Genomic DNA, 25230 nt, shown 5'->3' with positions numbered 1-25230 from the left:
CATCACCCTCAAACGCTCCCTTTTCCCCATCACCCTCAAATGCTCCGCCTTCCCCACCACCCTCAAACCCTCCTTTCCCCATCACCCTCAAACGCTCCCTTCCCCATCACCCTCAAATGCTCCCTCTTCCCCATCAATCACCCTCAAACGCTCCTTTCCCCATCACCCTCAAACGCTCCCCATCACCCTTAAATGCTTCCCATCACCTCTCTACAACTACCTAAAAGGAGGTTTTGGAGAGGTAGGTGTTGGTCTCTTCTCCCAAGTTATAAATGACAGGACAAGAGGGAGTGGCCTCAAGCTGTGCCAGGGGAAGTTTAGATTGGACATGAGGAAAAATTTCTTCACAGAAATGGTTGTCAAGCACTGGCATTGGCTGACCAGGGAGATGGTTGAGTCACCATCTCTGGCGTTTAAAAAGCGGGTAGATGAGATGTTTGGGGAGATGAGATGTAGTGGACAGGTACAGTAGGAGTCGATGATCTCTAAGATCTTTTCCAATCTAGTGATTCTGTGGTTCTGTGAAATGCTGCCTTCTCCATCGCCCTCAAATGCTCCTTTCCCCATCACCCTCAAATGCTCGCCATCACCTTTAGACGCTCTCTTCCCCATCACCCTCAAACACTCCTCATCACCCTCAAACATTCCCTTCCCCATCACCCTCAAATGCTCCTTTCCCCATCACCCTCAAATGCTCGCCATCACTTTTAAACGCTCTCTTCCCCATCCCCCTCACACACTCATCACCCTCAAACGCTCCTCATCACCCTCAAACGCTCCTCATCACCTCAAACGCTCTCTTCCCCATCACCCTCAAACACTCATCACCCTCAAACACTCCCTTCCCCATCACCCTCAAATGCTCCTTCCCCATCACCCTCAAACGCTCCTCCTCACCCTCAAACGCTCCCTTCCCCATCACCCTCAAATGCTCCTTTCCCCATCACCCTCAAATGCTTGCCATCACCTTTAAACGCTCTCTTCCCCATCACCCTCAAGCGCTCCTCATCACCCTCAAATGCTCCCTTCCCCATCACCCTCAAGCGCCCCCTTCCCCATCACCTTGAAGCGCCCCCTTCCCCATCACCCTCAAACGCTCCCTTCCCCATCAACCTCAAGCGCCCCCTTCCCCATCACCCTCAAGCGCCCCCTTCCCCATCAATCACCCTCAAACGCTGCCTTCCCCATCAATCGCCCTCACCCCCCCCTCCCCATTCCCGCTCCCTCCCAGCCCCTCACACAGCCCCGCTCCCCGCAGCCGCCTCTCACCGCAAGGAGCCCCCAGCGCCTCTCGCAGCCGCGCGGCCCCGGCACAGACCCGGCCCCTGGCGGGCCAATCCGCGCCGCCGCCCGCCCCGCCCCGCGCCGCCTCATTGGCCGAGCGCGCTCAAGCCATGGGCCGAGGGGGCGGGGAGCGCTCCCGCTGGGCGAAGCCGCGGGACGCGAGTCCGGGGGGGATCTGAACTGCCGTGGGGAGGGGGGTGCAGTCCGTGGCTGTCCCCGGGAGAACATCCGAGTAATGCAAGAAGTGGTTGCTATGACAAAAAGTGGAATATAGAGTCAGAGAATAGTCTGGGTTGGAAGGGACCTTAAAGATCATCCAGTTCCACCCCCGCTGTGATAGACAGGTACATGTCCCACTGGATCAGGTTGCCCAAAGCCCCATAGAATCATAGAATCACCAGGTTGGAAAAGACCCATCGGATCATCGAGTCCAACCATTCCTATCAAACACTAAACCATGTCCCTCAGCACCTCGCCCACCCGTGCCTTAAACACCTCCAGGGAAGGTGACTCAACCACCTCCCTGGGCAGCCCATTCCAGTGCCCAATGACCCTTTCCGTGAAATTTTTTTTCCTAATGCTCAGCCTGAACCTCCCCTGTTGGAGCTTGAGGCCATTCCCTCTTGTTCTGTCCCCTGTCACTTGGGAGAAGAGGCCAGCTCCCTCCTCTCTACAATGTCCTTTCAGGTAGTTATAGAGAGCAATGAGGTCTCCCCTCAGCCTCCTCTCCTCCAGGTTAAACACCCCCAGCTCTCTCAGCTGTTCCTGAGCCGTTCCCCTGCCTTGAACACCTCCAGGGATGGGGCAGCCACAACTTCTCTGGCCAACCTGTTCCAGTGCTTCACCACCCTCATGGTGAAGAACTTCTTCCTAATGCCTAGTCTAAAGCTTACCCTTTCCAATTTAAAGCCATTTCCCCTCATCCCATCACTACATGCCCTTGCAAGAGGTCCCTCCCCAGCTTTCTTGTAGCCCCTTTCAGGTACTAGAATGTCACTATAAGGTCACCTTGGAGCCTTCTCTTCTCCAGACTGAACAACCCCAACTCTCTCAGCCTGTCCTCATGGGAGGTGCTCCAGCCCTCTGATCATCTTTGTAGCCTCCTCTGGGCCTGTTCCAAAAGTTCCATCTCCTTCTTACGTTGAGGATTCCAGAACTGAACACAATACTCCAGATGAGGTCTCACAAGAGAGGAACAGAGAGGCAGAATCCCCTCCTTTGTCCCGCTGGCCACGTATCTTTGGATGCAGTCCAGGATATGGTTGGCCTTCTGGGCTGTGAGCACTTATTGCTGGCTCACGTCAAGCTTCTCATCGACCAGCACCCCAAGTCCTTTTCTGCAGGGCCGCTCTCCATCACATCATCCCCATCCTGTACTGAAATCGGGGATTGCCCCGACCCAGGTGTAGGCCCTTGCCCTTGTTGAACCTCATGAGGCTCTCCCAGCCCCACTTCTCCAGGCTGTCCAGGTCCCTCTGGATGACATCCCGTCCTTCCACTGCGGCAACTGCACCACTCAGCTTTGTGTCATCTACTCTTGTCTGTAGGGAGGTTCAAGAAAACCAAGCTTTGGGGCTGGTACCCTGGAAGCTGCTTTAATGGGCCTGAAAACCAAATAATAGGTGAAAGTTTGGGTCCCCCTCCCGTTATCTCCAGTACTCGCATTCTGAACCGGTTTTGAGGACCTCTTCGTAAAGCTGGAGGGCTAAACCAAAGCGCTCGGGCTGCATTCCCATTGTTCTGGGCTCCAGGGAGCTCTCAACGCTGCCGGTATCACGGGTGGGAGTCGCGGAACGGGAGGAACGGGAGGAACGGAGGGGAACGGCACGGACACGGCACGGAACGGAACGGAAGCGGCGGGGAGCCGGCTGGGCAGCCATGGGCAGGGCTGTCACCATCGCCACCTGCGCCCTCAACCAATGGGCTCTGGATTTTGAGGGCAATCTGCAGAGGATTTTCAGAAGTGAGTGGGGCAGCGGCACCTCCTTCTCCCCTCTCCCCCTCTTCCCTCTTTCTCTTCCCCCTCTTTCTGCCCCCCCTTCCTCCCCCCTCCTTCTCCTCCCTCTCTTCACTCTCTTCCTCTCCCCTTCTCTCCCTCTCTTCTCTCCCCCCCCTTCCCTCTTTCTTTCCTCTCTCTTCTTCCCTCCTCCCCCCTCCTTCTCCCCCTCTCTTCCTCTCTTCCCTCTCTTCCTTTCCCCTTCTCTCTCCTTCTCTCCCTCTCCCCCTCTGCTTCAACTCTCCCTCCTCCCTGTTTCTCTCCCCCCTTTCCCCTCTTTTGCTCCCTTCTCTCTCTCTTCTTCCTCCCCTCTTTCCCTCCTTCCCTCCTTCCCTCCCTCCCTCCCTCCGTCTCCTCTATTCCCCTCTCTCCTCCTCTCCCCCTCCATCTCCTCCTTTCCCTCCCTCTGCATGTTTCTGGCTGGGGCTGTAGCTGGGCCTGTTTTGCACTGACCGGTTCCCATTGCCCAGTCGTGTTTAACCGAACCTTCTTGCAGGTATTGACATTGCAAAGCGCCGAGGAGCGCGGTACCGGCTTGGTCCAGAGCTCGAGATCTGGTAAGAGTGCCTGGGTTGGGTCTGTTCCTGATTAATTTGTAGAATCATAGAATGCTTTGGGTTGGAAGGGACCTTAAAGCCCATCCAGTCCCACTCTCCCTTGCCATGGGCAGGGACACCTCCCATCAGACCAGGCTGCCCAAAGCCTCATCCAACTTGGCTTTGAACACCTCCAGGGGTGGAACATCCACAACTTCCCTGGGCAACCTGTGCCAGCGCCTCACCACCCTCATTGTGAAGAATTTCTTCCTATTGTCTAATCTGAATCTTCCCCCCACCCTCCAATTTAAAGCTATTCCCCCTCGTCCTATTAGTACACACCCTTGTAAAAAGTCTTTCCCCGGCTTTCTTGTAACCCCTCTCAGTACTGGAAGGTCGCTATAAGGTCCCCTCAGAGCCTTCTCCAGGCTGAACATCCTCGACTCTCTCAGCCTGTCCTTGTATGGGAGATGCTCTAGCCCTGTGATCATCTTTGTAGCCCTGCTCTGGACCGGTTCCAACAGTTCCGTCTCCTTCTTATGTTTGGGATTCCTGAAGAGCAGTCAGTAAGAAAATCAGCTGTGCCCAGTTTGATGCCCAGGGCATCACAAAAAGTCTGTGACTGTCAGCACAAAGAAAGATTCTGTAGTTGCAGACACAAGATTGATTCTCTTGTCTTGGATTTGTGACTGGTACCAATAATTTGTTGACCTATGTCAGTGAGTCTTCCTTCACAGGACCTGTAGTTTTTCTGCTTAGGCCCAGCCTGCTGCTCTTGAAGAGAATGTCCAGCAATGCTGCAGCATTTTAGATGCTGTTGGTAGGCACGGTGTTGGCAGCGCTGCCTCTGTATGTTCAGTATAAATTGCCTGTGTGGGTGAGGTGTCCCCTGTCTTGAGAGTAGCTTTGAAGAGGAGGACTTGGGAGTGCTGGTGGATGAAAAGCTCAGCAGGTTTAGTGGGGTGATTCTGCCACTCTGCTCTGCCCTTGTGAGACCTGGCCTGGAGATTGTATCCAGTCTGGAGTCTTCAGCACAGAAAGGACATGGCTCTGTTAGAGAGAATCCATAGGAGGCCACAAAGATAATCTGAGGGCTGAAGCACCTTCCATAGGAGAACAAGCTGAGAGAGTTGGGCTTGTTCAGCCTGAAGAAGAGAAGGCTTCAGGAAGACCTTAGAGGAGCCTTCCAGTACTTTGGACCTACAGGAAAGCTGGCAAGGAGCTCTTTATGAGGAAGTACAGGGACAGTATGAGGTGTAATGGTTTAAAGCTGAAAGAGGAGATTTAGATACTAGGAAGAATTTTTTTCCTGTGAGGGTGGTGAGGCACGGGCACAGGTTGTGCAGAGAAGTCATGAATTCCCCATCCCTGGAGGTGCTTAAGGCCAGGTTGGCTGGGTCTTTGAGCAACCTGGTCCAGTGGGAGGTGTCCCTGCCCATGGCAGGGGCATTGGATCTAGATGACCTTTAAGGTCTCTTCCAACCCAAACCATTCTATCATTCTATGAAGGAGTTTTGGTCTCTTGGCTCTGGTACCAATTTGGCTGAATTATTTATTTTTTTTTGGTTTTATGCACAGTGGCTATGGTTGCTCGGATCACTATTATGAGTCTGACACACTCTTGCATTCGTTTCAAGTTCTGGCAAAGCTTTTGGAGTCTCCAGCTACTCAAGATATTATCTGTGATGTGGGAATGTAAGTTTTTTTGTGTACATATGATAAAGGGAAGGTCTTTAGGAATGCTGCCCCTGCTGTGTTTCTGGGTAGTGAGGACTCTGCACCAAACGTCTAAACACATCTTAGGAATTGCACTATTTTCCCTTTTAATTACTGTGACTAGGACTGCAACATGGAAAAACATTTCCTGAAAGATAAGCCTTTCAAATATTTCTGATGGCTGAACCTTTCAGAGAGAAACAGAATAATTACAGTTATTTATTTGGAAATTTAATGGCTGGGCCCTATTGCCATGAGTAGGACTTCGGGTTATACGTAATGCAAAGGGGTTTATTACTTGACTCTTTCAGGAGTGTCAGGGCTAATGTAACTTACTTGGACTGGCAGGCATCTTTAAGCAACATGTGTGTCTGTCAGAATCACTGAAACCATTTTGTCACATGCTGACTGTGGACAGTGATAAATTATAACTGCAAATTAACAGATATGCCTGCTTGATAGTATTGCTATAAATGCATAAAGCTAGCTCTGTTTTGAACTAGCCTGATGGTATCACAAGGAGCTAACTTATTTAATGAAATAATAAATAAGTTAGCCCAGCCAGTAGCAATCTTGGGGTCTACTTGTGATTCTCTGGCACACTGGTAACCTTGATAGCACTTGATAAACCTGAGATTGACAGGATGCTCAGTAATTCATTTTTGCGAACAACTCTTTGAATTAAAAAAACTAAAAGCTAAAACTCGATATGTTGTTTTATTTCATTTCCTTTAGTGATACAGTGTAGAAGTTTTGTCTTAAAAATAGTATTTGTGCAGCAAAGTAGATTTTGTAGCTTTTTAAAATTTCATTTCATGTGCTTAGCCACTGATAACTTTGCTTATTTTCACAGGCCTGTTCTGCACAGAAATGTTCGCTACAATTGTCGAGTGATCTTTTTAAATAAGTAAGTCGATCTGTATGCATTTTGTGAGGCAGTGCATCAGTATATCCTTTCAGAGACCTGTGTGGCCTTCAAGAAAGTGCTATGTAGAGTGATGGAGTTGTCTTCCTATCTGTTAACTTTGAGAGAGACAGCTAATGTTTTCCATTATCTCTTTTTCCTTTCTGAATTTGGCAAAACTTAAATTACACTGCTTTCTGAAAGACTCCAGAAAAACACCCTTAAGTCTGCATACAGAAACTTCAAATGTTATTGTATATCATGATAGAAAAAAAAGAATTGGTAGTACTCAGTGTTCTTATTTGGTCCTGTTTGGCTGTACAGCACGTCTTAACTTGCTCTTTCTGCTCTGTTTTATGTTTTAAGAAAAATTCTTCTGATCAGACCCAAAATATCATTGGCAAATGCAGGAAACTACAGGGAGCTTAGGTGGTTTTCCCCGTGGAACAAAGCAAGGTAAGCTGGCTACTGTTCAAATTGTGTGTGAAAACACAGCTTGTCATTTGCAGCTGCAGAGGAAGGATGGAAATTTCTATAGTGATCTCTCTGTGCTGCTGCAGGGTGAGCAGCAAGACACAGTCTCAAGCTACTGAATTGAAGCTCAGTTAGAAAGCGTATTAAGTACAATCAAACTCTGAATTGCTGAGGTGGAAGGAAATGTATGTCTGAATGATCCTGCAGTAAGTCTACTAGCATCATTTTCCTTGTGTCTGCTTTCTAACTATATGCAGTTCAGGACTGGAAGAGCCTGTGTTTATCTGCACAGTTGCTGTATCCTGTTCAATATTAAACTGAAAACCAATGTGAAATGGGCAAACTCTGTCAGAATGGTAACGATCTCCGAGGATGAATGTTATATACCTTATGATGCTGCAAAATATACTCAGTGCTCATTTCTGGTGCTGTGTACTCATCACGTGGTCAAAGAATGGTTCTATCCAGATGGGCTCAGTAAAGTACTTCTGAAAGAGCATCTGTCCTCCTAAGCTCGCTCAATTCCAGGTGACTTCTGAGTTGTTTATGTGGTAATACTGCAAAAAGAGAAACTTTTAGTTGGTATTTGACTACATAGTGTGTTCTTTGTTAGGTCTAGGTTAGCGCTGGGATGGAGCATTATTTACCATGCAAGTGTGTTGGTGCGAGCTGATATTAGTAACATTTCTGATTAATTTCACGGGAAGTGTGAAGGTCCTTTCTTTTTCTTAAACATGCACAGCCCTGTAGACTGAAGCACGATTTCTTCTGTCAGTGTTAGAGGGTGGCAGTATGTGGATATTATTGAGTTTTTCTGCTGTGATTTACATAGCAATGTATTCACAACCTGTAAACCTGTTTTAGGCATGTGGAGGAATATTTTCTACCCAGGATAATTCAGGAAGTGACTGGACAGGTAAGTTTGTAAAGGACTTTTTAACTCTAGCATCTCCCAGATTCAGCAATTTAAATTAATAGAATTTCTGGCATAAAACTGTAGTACACCAACTTCTACATGTTGACACCAACTTCTACATGTTGCAAACATATATTTCAGTGGTAGTTTTCACTTACATTAAATAAGAGCATAATTTAACCTTATTTATGGTAGTGTTTAGCAGTAAAGTAGATTTTACATTTGCTTTTTTTTATATATATATATAGGACCTTGGAGATGTAGGGAAGTTATGGATGCCTCTTCCCTGGGAGTGTTCAAGCTAGGTGGATGAGACCTTGAGCAGCCTGATCTGTTGGGAGGTGTCCCTGCCCATTATGGGGGAGTTGGAACAGGATGATCTTTAAGGTCCCTTCCAACTCAACTCATTCCCTGATTCTATGATTCTAAGATTGTCTTGTTTTGCACAGGTGTTATCTGTGTTTGAAACTAGAAATAACTATGTTTTGAGGCAAATAAATAAATAAACAAATGTAACCTTCATGATTCAGAAGGTTAAAAAACTTACACTATTTCCCACTAGAGCAAGAGTGATTTTTAGTGGAAGACACTCTGTTTTGTAGATTGCTTAATTCAAAAGCAATTGTCCTGTCCTGAAGCAAAGTACTGGATCTGACTGCTGCTGAAATTTCAACACAAAAATTGAACAGAATTCAGAGATTTGCTGTTTAGAGCTTTTTTTTTTTTGCTTCAACTTGATATAAAATGAAGAAAGGTGTAATGTGATCAATACTGTGTCACTTATTTCACAGAAGTGAATATTCAGTGGTTAATTTTCTGAATGACATAGATTCCTCTATTACATGCCTGTAAGGATGTTCTTGTTTTTTTATCAGGAAACTGTTCCTTTTGGGGATGCAGTGCTAGCAACCAAAGATACCTGTCTAGGGGCAGAAATATGTGAAGAACTCTGGGCACCAAACAGGTAAAGGAGAAAAAGAAATGAAAAGCAAACTAAAACACACCCTGTACCCTGAAATAAAGGTTTGAAAGAAACCTGCTTATTATTCTTCCAAGTAGTGTATCTTTCAGAAAGTGCTAGTAAGCTGAAACATTAGGAGCATATTAGGTGTTTTTCCAAATCTTCCATTTACAGACATTCATTTCCTTGTGACTGCGGAAGGTGTGGTATATTATAAGCAAAGATACGATTTTTTTAGTATTTCTTTCTTTTCACATCGGAACAAGAAAAAAGTGGTAAAAGTCTTTTCCTTCTTGTGGTTCTGTTTGCTTTTGCTTTTGGATTTACTAAGGAAGAAGGAAAATGGGACAACTGACATTACAAGAGTGTCTCCTTTCAGACCAAGATTGTCTTATTCGCTCTTTCTTTGAGAGCCAGGCTTCTACAGAGTAGACTAGAAGGCATTCCATTTAAAACAGTATGAGCAAAAGCCTTTCCACCCTCTGCAGCCACTACTGGTCTTTGACAGAAGAGTCAGGCAATGCAAGAAAACAGATGTTTTTGAGAGTCCCATTCTTGTTTGAGCTGAGACGTGCAGGAAACTGGCAACACATAGACGTGTTCATTTGTCAGTGCTTTTAAATGATACCTGCAGTATTGACAGCATAGTGTTGTCCACTGAGTTGTTTTCTGCCTCTTGCTTTGACAGCCCTCATATTGAAATGGGACTTGATGGTGTGGAAATTTTCACTAACTCCTCTGGGAGTCACCATGTCCTGCGGAAGGCTCACACCCGGGTGGATTTGGTGAATTCTGCTACAGCAAAGGTATACGCTTAAAAAAGATGAAATTAGTTTTTTGGTTATGCACCTCATTTTGTTTTGGAAGAGTCTCCTCTCCCGGTACAGGATGTAGTATTTTCTTCCTGTGTGGGTGCGGTGGCCTTGGCAGGTCTTGTTCTTAGCTTCTTGTTCCCTGATTGAATCAGCTGTAGGGGAAGAGTTCTTTTACATCTGTGGGTTGTCCTACTGTCATGCTCTAATGTGAAGCAATATAGAATCATAGAATAGTGTGAGTTGGAAGGGACCTTGAAGATCATCCAGTTCCAATGCCCGCACCTCCCACTGGACCTGGGCACCTCCCACTGGACCAGGCTGCCCAAGGCCCATCCAATGTGGCCTTGAACACCTCCAGGGATGGGGAAGCCACAGCTTCTCTGGGCAACTTGTTCCAGTGCCTCACCACTCTCATGGTGAAGAAATTCCTCTTTATATCTAGTCTAAATGTGCCCCTCTCCAGTTTATACTCATTGCTCCTAGTCGCATCACTACAAGCGTTTGAAAAATGTCCCTCCCTGAATAAGTCCCTTGTTTGCACCTCAGTGACCCCAAATTCTAGATGCCATTTGCTTGCAGGTCAGCTCTTTCTGGTGTGTGGAGTAGCAGACTAGAAAGAGAAATCATTTGATACTTGCATGGGAATAGGAGACATACACACCTACTTGTGTGCGTGCAGGGAGAACTCCCAGAAGAAACTTGGCATGGGAGAATGTATTTCTGCACCGGCATGCCGATTATATCGTCTGTCTTTCACACACGTCTGTAAGGAAGAATCGGAATACCTTAAAGCAGTTTGATAACTCCCAGCTCAGGAGATGCTCCAAAAATGCTTTTGATGTCCTCAATATTAATTTCATTAAACATTGAGGAAAAAAAGTATTGCACTTAGATAATGGATAGAAAATAGTTAATTAGAGTAACTGCCTTTCAGTAATTGGAAGTGTGAAATGTTGAATCTACTGCATATAGAGAATAACCAGCTTGGGTGTTGAAGGCACATTCTGCATAAAGGGCAAACAGCCAGTGGCTGTGGTTGCTCCCTGTAGTTATCTGTGCCTCAACAGTCTCTCTCCATGTTCTTTATGTACTGAATGACAGCTCATTGCCAGCTTGTAATTCAGTCAACAGAGCAAGTTATTCTCCTGGCACATATAAAACCAACCAGAAGTCTCTTTTGTTTCCTTAGAATGACAGTTTCTTTCTTGATTTTCATTCACACAGCAATATATTGTTGGAGAAATAATGATAACTATATGAGGAAGGGGAAACAGAAATCTGTGTTTAAACTCAGATTCCTTTTTTTACCTCCTGTCATCTTGTTTCTTAAAATGTATTATATTTTTCTACTTTGAAAGTTCTGTTTTATTTTGAAGAAGAGAAGACTTTTAGTTACTAGCCTGTAATTCTGTCTAACAGTGATGGGGATGAAAACAAAGTAATGAATGTACATTACACTGTGGAACACGTTTGATCTGTACAAATGCTTTGCAATTGTAATTTAACATGCTTTGGTTAGTGTCTGCTCTGTCCTCAGATATCCAAACACAGCTTCTGTCATCATCCTCCTGCTTTTCTCAATCTCAATTTGAACTCTAGAATTTCAATTTAGAGCTGCAGCTCTCTGTTTGGGCTGAGGGAATGATGCTTGCTAATAACAGAAGACTCCTGTCTTCTAACAGTGTGAAAGGGATAGGGTTCACCTAATACATTTATTTAGGTAATTACTTGTTTCTGTCTTGTATATCACATGTGAAGTACTCTTCAAACGACAAGAGAGTCATAAATCTTTCACAACGTAAAGACAGAGGAAGATTATAAGGAAGACAGGAACAGAGAAATACCATTTTGTCTTTTAACATGGTGTCAGGTTGCTCTATTCTGAAAACGATTAATTTGTTTGCATGTTTATTTTCCTTCCAGAATGGCGGAATATATATTTTAGCTAACCAGAAAGGCTGTGATGGTGATCGGCTGTATTATGATGGCTGTGCCATGATTTCGATGAATGGAGAAACGATTGCACAAGGATCCCAGTTTTCACTTGATGATGTGGTAATATATTCGTAGAATCATAGAATAGTTTGGGTTGGAAGGGACCTTAAAGATCTTCCAGTTCCAACCCCTCTGCCACGGGCAGGGAGGGACATGTCCCACTAGGTCAGGCTGCCTAATGCTCCATCCAACCTGGCCTTCAAGACCTCCAGGGATGGGGCAGCCACAGCTTCTCTGGGCAAACTGAGCTGCTAGTTACAGCTGAAACTAGTACAGCTAAATTTATGCTCAACACTTTCCAGACAGTCCACATACTAGGTCCCTGTCTGTATGCAATGAAAGATGTGTTTTTACCATGCTATTCAACTGGATCCAAGGTTTTTTTCTAATCAAATTGCCCAGTAGTTTTCTTGCTCTTGTGAGCACAGAAGAGCTGTCACAGTGGAGAAACTTAATGAAAGTTTTTGTGTATGCAGTCACCACGTTTAAGAGGCACCCTATGAACTTGTATTCCCTTAGCTAAGAAAAAAAGGACAAAGATTGCGGTGTTCTAATTATGACATGATCTGTTAGACAAAAGGTTTGATACATTGAGCTTCACTTCAAAAAGCCCTTTCTTGGTAGATTTGTCATCAAAGCTGTAGGCTTCCTCACATTATGTGCCAAATTAATCTTTCCCCATTATGTTTCTTGGCTTTTTCTCTTGTCCTTTGCCACAACTGATGGTGAACTCATTGCTCAGCCATCTGACAAGGACTGTAAATGTCTTGTGGTTTATGAGCATCATAATGTACGCTAGCGAAGCAAGTCAGCCGTGCTTGCTTTGTAATGTAAGTAATTCTGTTGAGTCAGAAATGACTCGCGAAGTGCACATAAAAATCTGTATTGAAAAATACCATGTGCATTCTTCTTCCCCAACACTGTCTTTAGTCCAGGCCTGTAAAACATTGTTTATCTGTTTGCGTAGAATCAATCTAACCTTGAAAGCCTTTTCACAGGAGGTGCTGGTTGCCACTCTGGACTTGGAGGATGTTCGAAGTTACAGAGCAGAGATTTCATCTCGTAACTTAGCGGTAAGAATTCTTGACAGAGGTTGTGTTTGTCAACTCTGCCAAGTTTGAATAGTTCCTGAATTTAAGAAGTATTTGCACGTCTTGATTTTCACGATATTCTGTAGATCTGATGTTTTATAGGTATATGCTGTGTTGAAGTTGATCTCTTCCTAATTCTTCTGTGCTTAGGCAAGCAAAGTGCATCCTTATCCCAGGGTGAAAGTGAATTTTGCTCTGTCATGTTCTGATGATATTGCTGTACCTACTTGTATGCCAATCCAGTGGAGACATCATAGTCCCGAGGAGGAGATCAGGTAAGCACATACCGAGTCTGTTGCTTTGAATTTGTTTTGATTAAAAAAAAAAAAAAAACCTGAAAACTCAAACAAGCAAAGAAAAATTTAAATAAGATCTCATGTTTATCCCTTAAGTACAGGAAGTAGCTCACTGGAAGACCACAGTAAATATATTGACTTGCTTAGATCTTGTTATTTAAACATCTTGGAATAAGCATATTCTGTAATTTCAGCCTTGGTCCTGCATGTTGGCTTTGGGACTATTTAAGGCGCAGCAAACAGGTAAGAACAACCGTTTTTGTTCTTTGCCTTGGTATACACATCATCTTCTCTGCTGTAGGGACAGTGCACATTGCTATCGTGTGCTGCTGTTCATGCAAAGTGATGTTATTGCAAGGTGCAAGGTTTGAGTTTTTCACTGGTAGCTTATTCGGACTTAAAATCTGTAGATAAGGTGTGATTTCAGTGTGCTCATCAGACCTTTTCCTTAGGAACTGTGCTTTGTTTGAAAGCATAAGTCAACATGACCTAAGAAAGGGGATTGCTTTTTCTTTGAAACACTGTTTTTTCTGTAAGTAAAATGTTTTAATGATGTAATGGAGACGCTTAAAATAAGGAGGGTGACATGAGCTAGTAATTCAGTTCAGTATTGAAATATACTTGGAAAATTTAATTCTTTTTATTAGCTCCTCTGTCTTACAGGAGGTGGAAGACGTGCTGGAAGTCTTTCTAGCCAAAGGGTTTACCCTGTCTACTTGTTTGATTATCTAGTTGAAAAGGGTTTAAGAGAGTTTGCTAGATCTGATTTGTTTGTTTGTTTTTCCCTGGTAGAATATAAGCAGACATGAACAATGCAAGTGCAATCCTTTTACAAGCGTGTTTCTGAATGGTACAATATACGTATTTCTACTTTTGCTATTTGGAACGTCTTCCTTGCTCTGTTTTCAAGGCAGGATTTCTCCTACCTCTTAGTGGTGGAATTGACAGCTCTGCTACAGCTTGCATAGTATATTCCATGTGTCACCAGGTGTGCCTGGCAGTGAAGAATGGAAGTAAGTAGATATGGATGTGTGGCTAGCTATGCTTGCTAATGGTTATGGACAAGTTAATATTAGCTGGGTGCATTAGATGCAAGAGGTCATTAATGGTAGACTCTTGCCCTGTTCATATACTGGAATCCATTGTATTTCTTCAGAAATTCCAGCAAAAATGTGTGTCCAGAGTTCAGGTTCTTTGCATTGGCTAAATAGTTTTCATTTGGGGTTTAAGAATTTGATGTGGAACTCGGACTAGTTTCTATCTAGGGTATCATTTGTGTTGTTGGCTGCTGTAGTTTTGAAATTTCAGTTTATCATGAGAATTTTCTCCTATTAAATTCAGTACTACATAACATGGTGAGGCACGGTTCAGGCTTTTCGACTGGCTTTACTTAGACAACATTTTATGTTATTGCTGTCTACAACTAGCTGAAAGGAGGTTCTAGCAAGGTGGGGGTTGGTCTCTTCTCCCAAGTGGCAGGTGATAGGATGAGAGGGAAAGACCTCAAGTTGCATCTAGGCATGTTCAGATTAGACATCAGGAAAAATTTCTTCTCTGAATGGGTTATGAGGCACTGGAAGAGGCTGCTCAGGGAAGTGGTTGAGTCCCCATCCCTGGAGGTATTTAACAGACAGGTAGATGAGGTGCTCAGGGATATGCTTTCGTAGTGGATAGGTGTGTTTGGACTTGATGATCTCTGAGGTCTTTTCCAACCAAATGTTCCTATGATTCTGTACATGCATTAGCTAAGCCTTTGTACATATCAGATCATATTTTCTATGAAGCTTCTTTAAGTCATAAACCAAAAGCTTTTAATGTTTCCATGTTCAAAATTAGGAGCAAAATCAGTAATTCTTTTATTTTATATATGCAAATATGTTTGTGGAGTTAGATGTTTTGTTTTTTTTTTTTTCATTTTATTTTTGATGGGCAGTGTTAAGCTTAATTGGAATGCATTAAACGTATATTTGTATATCCTGGATAACAGGAGTGCTGACATTTCCACTCTTTGTTTCTTTTGCTTTGTCCTCAGATGCAGATATACTGGCTGATGCACGCAGGATTGTGAATGATGAGACCTACGTCCCTGAGGATCCTCGAGAATTTTGCAAGCGTATCTTTACCACTTGCTACATGGCTAGTGAGAACTCCTCCCAGGATACTTGCAACAGGGCTAAGCTTCTGGCTGAGCAAATTGGCAGGTACAAATTGAGAAGTGCTGGAAAAAAACCATGTTGTGGCGAAGACTTTCATATTTAACTCTGAAACTCTAAAATAGGAGAAAATAGGAGAGGAATAGTAGGTGTGTTAAGGAGGAGTATTACAGACACTGTTATTTAAGTGCGTAAATGTGAGGCAAACGTTGGAGCTTTTGGTGAAAGACATGGCAATTTGGTAGTAAACTCTAGAAAGTGTTATTCTTCATGCCAGATCTGAGATGGTATCGGCCTTTAAAACGTTGCCGTATGGGTGGGCTTTCTGCTTTTTTAATGCTTTTTTATATAGTTAGATTGTGCTAGTTGAGTCACTTCTGCTTGAATTCTTCTCAGCTATCACATCAATCTGAACATAGATGCGGCTGTGAAAGCTATTGTGGGAATTTTCAGCATGGTGACAGGTCGAACTCCCTGTTTTTCTGTCTACGGAGGGAGCAGCAGAGAAAACCTGGCACTCCAGAATGTGCAGGTGTGTTTCATGTAGGCTGAATCGGGTCAGACTCTTTTTCTTTTCTTTTAAGGAGTACAAAATGGTAAAATAGCAAGGGGCCAGTTATACATTTTCATTGTGTCAGATCAGGTTGGTGCTGTGCCTAGATAGTGCTGGTATACACATCGTACGGAATGACAGAAAACACATCCGCCTGGTGGCTTCTGGTCTGTGGCTCCTGTTGTACCTCTTGCTGTCCTGATAGCTTTCTTTTTGGCTGATTCTTAAAAGCTTCCAACCTAACCAGCAACTCTGTTTAATTCTGTCTAAATGTTAATGATTGTGTGTGATAGTTTCTGTTAGTCAAGGACTTGATCTTTCTTCTGTTGCTATTACTGGAGAACTCCAGCTGTCTCCCTGGAACCAAACATTAAATCCTTTATCAGCTTGAGTCACGGAGGAGTGTGGTGATTTGCTTAACATCAGATACAATTGTGGCTAAAGCTGGAGGTTGAATTTTAGGTCTGTTGGGTATTTTTACCATCCTTAGAAAAAGTCGAGTTTCAGAATAGAGGCAGAGGCAGAGAGAACTTTCTACAAAGTAAATGTAAGTAAATCCCTTTAGTCTAATACTCCATGAAAGGGGATGTTGGACAGATGTTTTATCTGCATACTTCATCCCTCATAGATCCTTATTAGTGCTTCTAGGAGATAGGAAATGGCAATTACTCCCCATTCTGCAATTCAGAATAGAATAAACTTTCCCAGTCATGTAAGTCTATGGCTGTAGCAGATAACGATCCTGGCTTTTCTACGTGTGTATGGCATCTTCTCCACAAGACCATCCTTCTTGCATTAACATTTAACCCTCTCGCATTTTGTTCTTTATGGGTTTGCTTGGGGTACTGATTAATAAAAAATATTGGGGAGAAATTCTTCTTTTTTGAATTGCTTTATTTTTCATTCTGCTTCGCAGGCTAGAATAAGAATGGTCCTTGCCTACCTGTTTGCTCAGCTGACGCTTTGGACTCGTGGGATGCCAGGGGGGCTTCTGGTGCTGGGATCAGCCAATGTGGATGAAAGGTTGGTGAAAGTGAGAAATCTAAACCCAGGTGAACTGGGAAGACATTTCCTTCCAACTCTACCAAATCCCAGTATAGGTTATTACTCAGAAGAGATAAAAGGCTAAGAATACATTGATAACAGTGCAAGTAACAAAAATAGCTGAATTGGCCTGAGTGGAAATTTGTGTATTTTTCAGAAGTTTAGTCCAAGCATTGTCAAAGTTTTCCAATAAACTGCTGTTCCTTCCCTAGCCATTTTCAGTAGAGCTTACCAGTGCCCGTTACTCATTGTATTTTCAATTACTGTAATAGGAATTAAGTTGTGAACTGTGAGCTGAAAAAGAGATTTTAAAAATCTGCAGTGCTGTTATACAGCACTGTTATATTTGAATCAGCCTAAAGCAATCCCTGTAAGACAGTGGGATTGATAACCTCAAAATCTGGGAGAGTAGTGTCATCTGATTCTGTGGGTGTTTGGGGATTTATTTTTTTAATTGCTTAGCACAGAATTTTAATTGCTTTGCATCAAGTATATTACTTTAGAATGAGCAGTTTTGCATGCTTCATAATTGTTTAAAATATTGTCCTCCTCCTGGTAAACTCATGGATTTAGGATGGCCCTGTTTCAGCTGAACTTGTTTTTCTTTACATATAAATATATTAACAACTTAGTCAGCTGCAGTCTGTTACTCCCTGTCTTTATACGACCTAGATATTTTATATGATATGAAATATTGTATACTACACTTATGTTACATTATTCTTTACTGTTACTATATAAAATTCCCTCTCTTGCTCAGTCTCCGAGGCTACTTGACAAAGTATGATTGCTCAAGTGCTGATATCAATCCCATCGGTGGAATCAGCAAGGCTGATTTGAAGAACTTCATACAATATTGCATTGAAAATTTTCAGCTCACGGCCCTCAGAAGGTAAGCGTGAGGCTGTGATGTTTGGTGACTTTATTTGTTTGCAGCGTATTATGGGATACATAGTTTGCTTTTCTCTACTAACAGAGATTAAGTTGCAGCAATGCAGCAAATGCTAATCAAGAAAAGTACTCATGAGGCTGGGTAGAATTCGTGTTTTCATTTTCATCTGTTTCTTACAGTATCATGTCAGCTCCACCGACTGCAGAGTTAGAGCCCCTGGTGGATGGACAAGTGGCTCAAACTGATGAGGTAATGGGCAGTGCCTTTAAAATGCTCTGGTAAGCCTGATCCCAAGGTTTGTTTATTTTTTGTCCAAGAACTGTTGTTTGCTCTTGTATGTATCCATACTTATTGACAAGTATCTTGTGAATGATCTTAAAGCCACTGACCAGGTATTAGTATCCCACTCCAGGCTTATCTATGTTGACAATAGTTTCCAAAACTGCAAATTAACTTTCTTTGAATGATTTTATATTTTAGGCAATTAGAAGGATGGATGTTCTGAAATTCAGTTTGTTTTGAAGCTCCTTAACATCAAAATAGAGTCAGGGCCTTACTGCCATCAAAATGGCTGGTTGCTCTTCTTCCTCTCCCCCTGCCCTTCTCTTTGCTGTCCGCGTGGATGAGAGGGGATTGTTAAGCCCAACTACCACCTCTGGGAGTTGTCAGATATTTAACTACAGGCTATTGTAAAACTCTTTATGATAAAGCAAAGGGTTGCTGAACTAGAATTAGTGGCTTTCGTTTTGCCTTAGCTCACTGATGTACAATCTATGTAAACTACCGAGAAGGGAAAATGAATCCACCTTCCACAGGAAAGAAATGTTTTCCCTGGCCAAATCAAATATATTCATGAAGAATTTCAAATCTCATTTCAGACAGATTCCATTTTTTTTTCCTTCTACTTTGCCATTTTAATCATTGGCAATTTCTCTGGTGTTTCTTTGATTAAACTAGGTTATTGTAATTACTCCATAAAATGATTAGCTATAATTTGCATAGTTAAGATTTTCAGTGACTTTCTATGTATGTGATTTCAGGCAGATATGGGGATGACATATGCAGAGCTCTCCATCTATGGCAAATTGAGAAAAATTGCAAAGGCTGGACCATACAGTATGTTCTGTAAGCTGGTTAATATGTGGAAGGAGATCTGTACTCCAAGAGAGGTAATATTAAAAAAAAATCATGTAAAGTCTTTGCCAAAATTGAGTATGTTTGGAGAAAGGCTGCATAGAGTTTGTTTTAACTGAAAGGGATAGTTTAATTATTCTCTTTAGAGATTGTTCTGCAGCTGTAGTAAAAGGTACTAGAAAAATTGATATGCATCTCTTAAATTAATGGAGCTTGTTATTTGTGTTGCAAATTGTTATAATAGTAATGGGGTAACTTGAAAACAATTACTTCAGAACTGTACCTTCCAGAGGAAGTACCAACTGTATCCTGGGCTGCATCAAAAGAAGCGTTGCCAGCAGGTTCTCCCCCTCTATTCCTCTCTTCTGAGACCCCAGCTGGAGTACTATGTCCAGTTCTGGAATCCTCAACATAGGAAGGAGATGGAACTGTTGGAAAGGGTTCAGAGGAGGGCTACAAAGATGATCAGAAGGGTGGAGCACTGAGAGAGTTGGGGTTATTTAGCCTGGAGAAGGGAAGGCTCTGAAGAGACCTTATAGCGACGTTGCAGTACTGAAAGGGGCTACAAGAAAGCTGCGGAGGGACTGTTCACAAAGGCTTGTAGTGATAGGATGAGGGGGATGGCTTTAAATTGGAAGGGGGAGATTTAGATTAGACGTTAGGAAGAAATTCTTCATGATGAGGGTGGTGAGGCACAGGAACAGGTTGTCCAGAGAAGTGGTGGCTGCCCCATCCCTGGAGATGGTCAAGGCCAGGTTGGATGAGGCTTTGGGTAGCCTGGTCTGGTGGGAGGTGTCCCTGCCCACAGCAGAGGGGTTGGAACTGGATGATCTTTTAAGATCCCTTCCAACCCAAATCATCCTATGATTCTATGTTTCTGTGACATTATTCTCCAAAATATACACGGCTTTTGAAGCCTTTGGTTATATATTTGGAAACAAAAAATGGCTCTTGCTTTGAAAAACTGTCTGAACTGAAGAAGTGCCTGCTTTGCTGCTAGGCACTTCTTCTTTCCTTGTGCATAGTCACCTGAATTGCAGCTACTAGTGCTTACAGTTATATTTCTTACAAGGCACCTCCTTATTGGTGAATGCTAGGTGCAGAGACCGAGGTGGTGCCTGAACGTGGTCTTAAGCTCCTCTTATAGACAGGGTCATCCACAGAGATTTGTACTAGCAGTGGCAAATAATTTATGTAAATGTTAATGGAAGAAAATCCCTGCGTAAAACTAGAACACAGTGTCCAACATACCATTCTCATCTTTTTTAAATACGAAGAAATTTTGTCTGATTAACAGCTATATTCTTTGTACACCAGGTGGCATCAAAGGTTAAGCATTTCTTCAGGATGTATTCCGTAAACAGACATAAAATGACCACCCTCACTCCTTCCTACCATGCTGAAAACTACAGCCCTGATGATAACCGCTTCGACTTGAGGCCTTTCCTTTATAACACCACATGGTCCTGGCAGTTCAGGTGTATTGATAAACAGGTAAATGCCCTCTGCTTATTGTATGCTTTTATATTTAAAGCTCTCGCAATGGGACAAGCCCAATTTCAGTGAATGTCTAGGAAAAGACAAATAGGATTTTTGATAAACATTTAATACAGAAATAACTCTGGTTGTTCTTTTCATGTAGCTGCGAGGCTAAAAATTCTCTGTTTTCAATAGAGGGTGGTTTTTTTTTTTCATTAAGTAAAGCTTATCATATTGCTAGGAAAGCAAGAAGATGGGGAAAAAAAAATATACGTGCTGAGGCCAGAAACTAATAGGTGTACCCATACTCATGAAGTCTTGTGCTAATGCGGAGAACAAGCTTACGCGTTTCGGTTCAGGACCTGTTTGAAGGGATCTGTTTAATTGCAGGATTAAGACTTGACCTACATCTGTGTGGGAAAAGCCAGTAAGAAGCAGCAATTTGTTGTGCATGCTGCTCCCACCTGCTTCTACAACAATACCTTTTTTGATCCTCCAGTCCGTTGACTCGCCAATATGTGTTTGCTCAAATACAGCAACAGTAAAGTGCTTAATTTGAGCAGTGTAGGGTGTGGAGGGGCTCAAGCAACTCTCAGAACGGTGCTTAGCTTTTGGTAGTTCTTAGTCACACCTTTGACATTATTGTAATGCATTTTTTTATGGCAAAAGTGCTGGGCTGAAAAATTTTAGCACCTTGAAGTGTTTTTATGCTAGAGATTTTACACCTCAGTTGCTTTCAAGAATATGTTTATATATGTAATAAAATATTAATTCCCTCATCTGTGAAATGCCAGACATGCTGTAATAGTGTTTTATTACCTTGAAACCTGGGATAAAAGCTACCATGTGCAGCACTTTTTTTGTAGATCTGTGTGGTGAGGTATTTTTCCATCGTTTTGGACTTTTTCCCACTGAAGTCCAGGACAAAAGTTCTTTTGGCCTTGGTGGAAGCTGGGTAAAATATTTTTGTAGGGTCTGGACCAAAATGTAATTATTTTATGCTTACAGTAAATGTGATTAAGAACTTTTAATGATACAGGATATTGTTACACTCTTTAACTAGATTTGTATGTAATAGTAGTTGTGCTGTGCAAGGGTACCAGCCATTGCAACTTATTCCTAAAAACTAGGAATCAGCTTTGGGGAAGAATCTGCTATTTAGGCAACAGTAGCATGAGCTGATAAAAGTTCAGCAGTAACCTGAACTGATAACTTATTATTATGGGTAGCTTTTTGCAAGATTGGAAAATAATGACTTGAAATCGTATGAGTCACACCTGCCCTTTTCAGGAAAGTGAATACTGTAAGGGTTTTCACTTACAGTGCATATTCAATGCAACTATAATTCTGAAGAGAATCCCTCTTTAGGACAATGCATCACTGATAATTATGCTCCTGGGTCTTAATATGCCCTTAAGGTTTTTCTGGTGTAATAACAGGATTGTGTAAATAAGACACAAACTCTGAATAGCATAAACTCCACCTTTAGCTACGTAATACCAAGTCTTCCTGTAGAAGAGTTGTGTTACAGCTTGAGCTCATCTGTGAAGGGAAATGGTTTGGAGTGCTAATAGCAGACAAATCTGTTGGATTTGTGGAAGAGTACTTTATTACTTTGAATATTTGTATAAATCCTCTCTGTATTTGCTGCAGAAGGAACAGAACTAAGAGGGGGCTGAGATTGCTGGGAATTGCCAGATTTGCCCTTGGAGTCTTAATGTCATTCAGCTTTACTAAGCTGGAAGGTTCCACCCGATGAAATTTCTAGTGGTTAAGAGCAACGCTAGGAACTCCAGTAGCACTGTCTGTTGCTTCTGCTGTTGAGTCATGTCTATGGTAAAGGATGTGTGGTCAGAACACACACTTGAACAATTTCCAGGTGCCAAAATGTTAACTGGGGTTTTAATAGCTGGCATAATTTGAAGGAACTGTGACACAGCTCAGAAGCTGGCACACCTACCCACAAGTCTGCAGTCTCTTCTGCTTTTTCCAGCGCTTACTGGCCATACCACAAGATTAGCTGCATTTGGTCAAGCCAAAAGATTTATTGACCTGACTGTCTGTGTGCATATCTTTCATGACCAGTAGCAGATGTAGAAGGTAGAACGTAAGAACACTGAATTTATAGTATGTCCCTCCCTATATCTCCCCGTAGATTTAGGGAATGTAAAACTGAGTTTTTCAGAGCTAGAGATAAGATAATTTGCAGCATATTGTGTTTAGTTCATGCTCTTTGTCTGTCCTCCACGAGTTTGTAGAATCCGGTCTGAAACTATTTATATTGTTAATTTTAACAAAAGCTTAGCTTGATATGAGGTGATTCCTTTTTTTAAGTTTTAAGAACAGTGACGGTCGTTTTTATAAAAGTCTGCGTGTGCATGAATAGCATTTCCTGTGTTCATTTTAATTATTCTAAGCTCACTTTTACGGGCAGGGTTCTGGGCTGTGTCCTGATCTGATCTGACAGCTGTCACTGAAAGGGGCAATCTTGCCTTCCTTCCAGTCCCTCCTGGCTTCTGAGATGGCTTTGGTGTTTGTCTCACTCCTTGGTCAGCCAAATGAAGTTGCTAAACTGACAACAAACTAGGAGCTGATGGGAGCATGCAGCCTGGAGGAAGTTGGGGAAAAAGTTTGACCTTCTCTTTTGACTGCAACTAACAGCCTGTTCAGCTCAGTTGTCCCCTAGAGCGTATCCCGCTGTCAGTTCCTGATAAATCTGGGTTCTACACTGGTTTTTGATGGAAGTCTGGAAAGACAGGAGACGTTAAACGCAAACTGATTTTTACTGTTGATTTGATGTCCTTTTCACTTGCAGGTATCCAAGCTAGAAAAAAGGGAAGGAATTTCTCTAGCTGAAGATGTGGACTGATTTTTTGTCTTGTTTAACGGTGGTAACTAAGCAGAATGTTTGAAACTGGAGTACACTGTGATGATGAGCAGAGATGAGCCAAACGATTGTTGAGATGACCATTTTAAGTGGTATTTGTAATCAAGTCTTTTTTTGAATGACTACCTGTTTTGTTCCCAATATACTTAAGCTGTAGTTTGGCTAAGGAATTATCATTAAGGATTTTCTTCAACTACTTGAGTTTAATTGCCTTTATTTGAAAATATTTGGATAAGCCCATTAATCATAAATAAATACAGGGTAGTCTTTGTGAAAATGAATTCACAAACAGATATTAAGTTTGGTTCTAGTAATGTGATTTTTGAGTAACATTCAACTGAAAGTATAAAATTTTAACAGTTCTGGCATGTGCTGTTGAGGGGAAAATCTCATTTTACTTCGCAATAAACTGGTAATTTTATAATGCTAATTGACTGATTTCTTATTTTACATGTTTTTTATTTATCGAGCATTGGCTATGTAGACTGGCCCAGGGTTCTGAATAGCCACACAAGGTCTAATTCAGCAAGGTATTGAACTTAAAGCGGATGAGTAATCTCTTTGTTAGTGGGATCCAAATTAGAGTTCTTGTTTTGCACCTATTTGCTGTGTAACTTGACAATTAACTGGAAATCATGGAATCATAGAATCACCATGGAATACTCATGGAATGGGTATTGAAGAATGAGGTATAAAGCCAACTTCTTTTGAGCTTAATTAGTGCATTACCCACCTTACACCTACTGTTTGCAAAAATTTATTTTAACTTCTCGGCTTCACTAATCTTTTAAATGTGTCAGGTGCTGTGGAACAAGAAAAAAGGTACAAGGACAGGCTTGTTCCTTCACTTGAGTCCCTTTTCTGCTTATTATTCAATGTTTGGCCATTTCCATTGCTTTTTAAAATTGGATTTGAAAGGTGTGTTTTAATAAGGGAAACTAGAAATAACTTTCTGAGGTTCTGGGAAAACAACACTATAACTGCAACAGCAGGTGAGCTGAGACCAAGTGAGACTTTTCTTAAAGTGGTTGTACATTGTGCTAATGGAAAATGTCTGCTAAAGGACACGTTCTCCACATCTGCTTTCCACAATCCAGAAAGAGTTGATTCACTTGAAGTTAAAAATGCTGCATTGTTCTTGGTGGGTTTATAGTGGATGTTGCTGGTACTAAGGGTGTTTATGTTCACCTGACAGAAAACCCCAGCTGAGTGCCCACCATCAGTTGGGCACTTCCACTTCCCATTCCAGCCAGAGGGAGTGGATGAATTTTGAACAGAATTTCAGGAGAAAAATAAGAAATTTTCTTGTTTCTTTTTTCTTCCTGAGGTTATTGGTTCTCTTTCCTGACAGTCACAGCAGAGGAAAGAAGGAAACATTTACTTTCATTCAAATGAAAAAAAAATAGCAAAAATAATTCAGTGGTTACATGCACTCCCTGTTACTGTGGTTACCCTGAATATTTCTGACACTTAGTGAAAGGACACTCATGTTTCTTAGCAATGGCACGTGGACCACGTGTGCCATTTGTGTTTTATTTTCTTACCTGGTAGTGCTGAATACAGAGTGTACCAGCCCACCTCTACTTTCCTTTACTATCCTGAAATTTTCATTGTACCTGTTTCATCTGATGCCTCTGGTACAACTGTTATCAACAGTAACTCCAATTTTATCAGTGCTTTGCTGTCTACTGAGAATGGGAAATAACTCTTAACATGTAGCTGCTGATGTTCACTTTTTACTGGTGATGACTGTTTTAGTAAAGGTAATGTCATGAGGTTTTCCTTTTTATCTTAAGCTCTCCAAAAAGACTGGATCTTACTTTGACTTGTTTAGAAATCAGTGTGAAACTGATTCTTCACCCATCAATTGTGCAGCTGAAGGCAAAAACCCCCCCGTGTTAATTAAACAGTGTAGGATGGACCTTTGAGTTCTGAAGCAAGGGAATGATATCCTTTCCTGCTTGTCATTACAGTTCTGGAGTCTTCAGCCCAGGAAGGACATGGATCTGTTAGAGCAAGTCCAGAGGAGAGGGCCATGGCGATGATCAGAGGGCTGGAGCACTTCCTGTACAAGGGCAGGCTGAAAGAGTTGGGGTTGTTCAGC

The 25230-nt window shown here is 42.5% G+C and overlaps 1 protein-coding gene across 2 annotated transcripts; it reads left to right on the top strand.

Moving 5' to 3' along the window:
- Positions 1–3146: 3146 nt before the first annotated feature.
- On the top strand, positions 3147–23552 carry NADSYN1 (NAD synthetase 1). 2 transcript variants are annotated; one of them, XM_069857435.1, is made up of 21 exons: positions 3147–3247; positions 3777–3837; positions 5395–5511; positions 6386–6439; positions 6803–6892; positions 7775–7826; positions 8702–8790; positions 9476–9593; positions 11526–11657; positions 12596–12670; positions 12839–12963; positions 13179–13227; positions 13895–13997; positions 15017–15185; positions 15534–15669; positions 16607–16713; positions 17495–17626; positions 17806–17875; positions 18667–18795; positions 20078–20254; positions 23055–23552. In XM_069857435.1, exons 1-21 carry the CDS (start codon positions 3163–3165, stop codon positions 23106–23108), a joined length of 2124 nt encoding a protein of 707 aa, XP_069713536.1. In that variant the 5' UTR covers positions 3147–3162; the 3' UTR covers positions 23109–23552. The 2 variants fall into 2 exon arrangements, with proteins under 2 accessions (XP_069713536.1, XP_069713537.1); XM_069857436.1 differs by lacking the exon at positions 23055–23552 and adding an exon at positions 21893–22186.
- The last annotated feature ends 1678 nt before the right edge of the window (positions 23553–25230 follow it).

Source organism: Phaenicophaeus curvirostris, chromosome 5 (assembly GCF_032191515.1).
Source record: "Phaenicophaeus curvirostris isolate KB17595 chromosome 5, BPBGC_Pcur_1.0, whole genome shotgun sequence".
Classification (NCBI taxonomy): Eukaryota; Metazoa; Chordata; class Aves; order Cuculiformes; family Cuculidae; genus Phaenicophaeus; species Phaenicophaeus curvirostris.
The sequence above is the reverse complement of the archived record's forward strand: the minus strand, read 5'-3'. Positions and strand labels throughout refer to the sequence as shown.

Excerpts from the sequence above, each read along its gene's own strand:
- NADSYN1 (XM_069857435.1), top strand. The coding sequence starts at position 3,163 with ATGGGCAGGGCTGTCACCATCGCCACCTGCGCCCTCAACCAATGGGCT. Across the intron at positions 3,248-3,776 it reads TCTGCAGAGGATTTTCAGAA|GTATTGACATTGCAAAGCGC; the intron begins GTGAGTGGGGCA and ends ACCTTCTTGCAG. Across the intron at positions 7,827-8,701 it reads TTCAGGAAGTGACTGGACAG|GAAACTGTTCCTTTTGGGGA; the intron begins GTAAGTTTGTAA and ends TTTTTTTATCAG.